This window comes from Octopus bimaculoides, chromosome 2, assembly GCF_001194135.2.
Source record: "Octopus bimaculoides isolate UCB-OBI-ISO-001 chromosome 2, ASM119413v2, whole genome shotgun sequence".
NCBI classification, from domain to species: domain Eukaryota; kingdom Metazoa; phylum Mollusca; class Cephalopoda; order Octopoda; family Octopodidae; genus Octopus; species Octopus bimaculoides.
The window spans coordinates 143,183,749-143,186,044 of record NC_068982.1 but is presented as its reverse complement, the minus strand read 5'-3'; the positions used below and the strand labels follow the sequence as shown (position 1 = coordinate 143,186,044).

The 2,296-nt window shown below is 34.5% G+C and overlaps 1 protein-coding gene across 11 annotated transcripts in view; it reads right to left on the bottom strand.

Annotated features, from left to right (window-relative positions):
• Positions 1–2,296, bottom strand: part of LOC128247032 (glutamate receptor ionotropic, NMDA 2B-like) — a 1,034,258-nt gene that overhangs the window by 36,397 nt on the left and 995,565 nt on the right. For all 11 annotated transcript variants that reach the window (XM_052965637.1, XM_052965633.1, XM_052965638.1 and 8 more), the window contains one exon: positions 134–348. In XM_052965637.1, coding sequence (XP_052821597.1) covers positions 134–348 — 215 coding nt within the window. The remainder of the gene's footprint in view (positions 1–133; positions 349–2,296) is intronic.

The following is a 2,296-nucleotide window of genomic DNA, read 5'->3' as shown; positions in this document are numbered from 1 at the left end:
TATATATATATATATATATATATATATATCTGTGAATACATGTGGATATGCATAAACATACGGTGTGTGTGTGTGTGTGTGTGTGTGTGCATGTACAATATGTTATGTATATAATGGTAAAAGGAATATTTACTTTTTTTCAAACTGAATGTGTTGGATTACATCTGGCGAATAGGTTTTGCTATACTTTTTGGCAAGCCTCCGTAAAGTGTAGGTGAACTCACTGTAGCCGTCGGCCTGTGTCGTTATTATGGTGAAGTCGGTCCAGTTATAATGGTCAAGGAGGCTTAACATGGCTTCACACTCATGATGAATTCGTGGAGCTAATTCCAACACTAAAGAGTCTTCCTGCAAGCAGAAAAGAAAAATATAAAGTAAATGGTGAAATATCGGTATGGTTTCATCAAGAATATACATACAGAAACACACAGAAACACATAAATAAAGCTCTCACTCTATATGTGTGTGTTTGTGTAAGTAAATAGTTTACTAGAACAAGTCAATAATCATAAAATAGTATTAACTCTGACTTTCATTCTCTTTTTCTCAATATTTTTTTTCTCTTTTATAGACTCTCTCTCTCTCTCTTCCTGTGTTTCTCTGCCCCTCTCTCTCTCTCTCTCTCTCTCTCTCTCTCTCTCTCTCTCTTCATCTCTTCCCCTGTTTGTTGAGTGAATCGGGTTATTTCGTTGATGTAGTTGCTACTTCTCTCAAGCAATGACTTCTTTGAAGGAAATATTTCTCTATAATTCAAAGAGTAAGAACACCAAGCGGAATTTCCACAGGAATAGAAGAAATTAAACACACATTGTCAGAAGATATCTGGCACAGCAAATCCACAATTACACAAATATATCATTTTATATAATTTTAAGATAAACTTTCTGCAAAATGAAAATAAAGCTTAAATGCCTACGTGTACAATACTTTACCATGTATAGTACACATTTCGATGTTGGGGCATAGATTTGAAAACAAAATGCAGCGTGCAATATCAGAAAAACATAGTTTATATAGTTTAATTCAGTAGTAAGCAGTGATGGACTGACCAGGTTGCCAGATTGCTCAATGGCAAGTGGGCCCCTGCGCTATTAGAATCCATATATGGGACCCATGTTAGTATTTAAGGGGCCCATCTCCTCAAGTCTGAGAATTTTTTATTCACTCCTGGAAGTATGCATTAATTATTTCAGCTGTAGACAGTTGAAAAAATACCTTTAACAAAAAAAAAAAAGAAAAATTAAACGATAGCATTGTAGTTTCCTGGCAACCAATATTTTTAGACCCAGTCCACCACTGGTTGTAGATACTTTATTAAAATTTAATATGGGCTAATGCAGTTTCGTACCTCTCCTTGAAAAATGCATTTTTTTCGGAATTTTTTTTCGGGGGATTCCTACGCTTTAGATGTAAAAAAAAAATTACCCCCCTCTAAAATTTTGAACTTGTTCGAAATTTTTTTTCCCCTATGTTATAGATGACTGAAATTCTGAATATGCAAGAAACCAATAAGCATATAGATATGTGTATAAAGAGATAGATAGATATGTATGTCTTCCTGGGGCTAGAAGCAACAGTAATACCGTCCTCTATAGTACCGCCGTATTTAGTTGACAAATAGGGATAAATAGATAGACAGATAAATAAATAAATAAATGGATGAAAAAGTTCAAAATTGGGAGAGGGGTGAAATTTGAGCCCCTTATTAAAATTTATAACATTGATTGTTTCTCATAAAATGGTGTATTTAATTTACATTAAATTCTTATTTACACAAGTAAAACGCAAATTCTTTTCAATTTTTGTCTGGATTTAATTTATCACCTCATTTCGATTTGCATATGTTCATCAATTCACTACGATCTCTTTAAAGTAAACAAAATCAAGAAATTAAATTGGAAAGGGTGTGGAAGGGGTGGGGGTGTTGGCGAAATTAAAGTTTTTTTCATATTCGTAATCTCCGACATCTAAAACGTAGGAATCCAACCCCCCCAAAAAAAACTGCATTTTTCAAGGAGAGGTTCGAAACTGCGTTAGCCCCTTTAATGTAACTAGAGAATACCTGTCAAATGGCGGTTAGGTTTGTGAATATAGTTTTTCCCAATATTGCATACATACAGTTATTATAATTTAACTCTTATGAATTCTTTTGATGTTTACCCCAAGCGATTCCATCTGTTCCTCTTCCGCTCCACCTCAAGTTTAGTATGTGTATTCATCCAACGTATGCATACATGCACACACACACACACACACACACACACACACACACACACACACACACACACACACACAC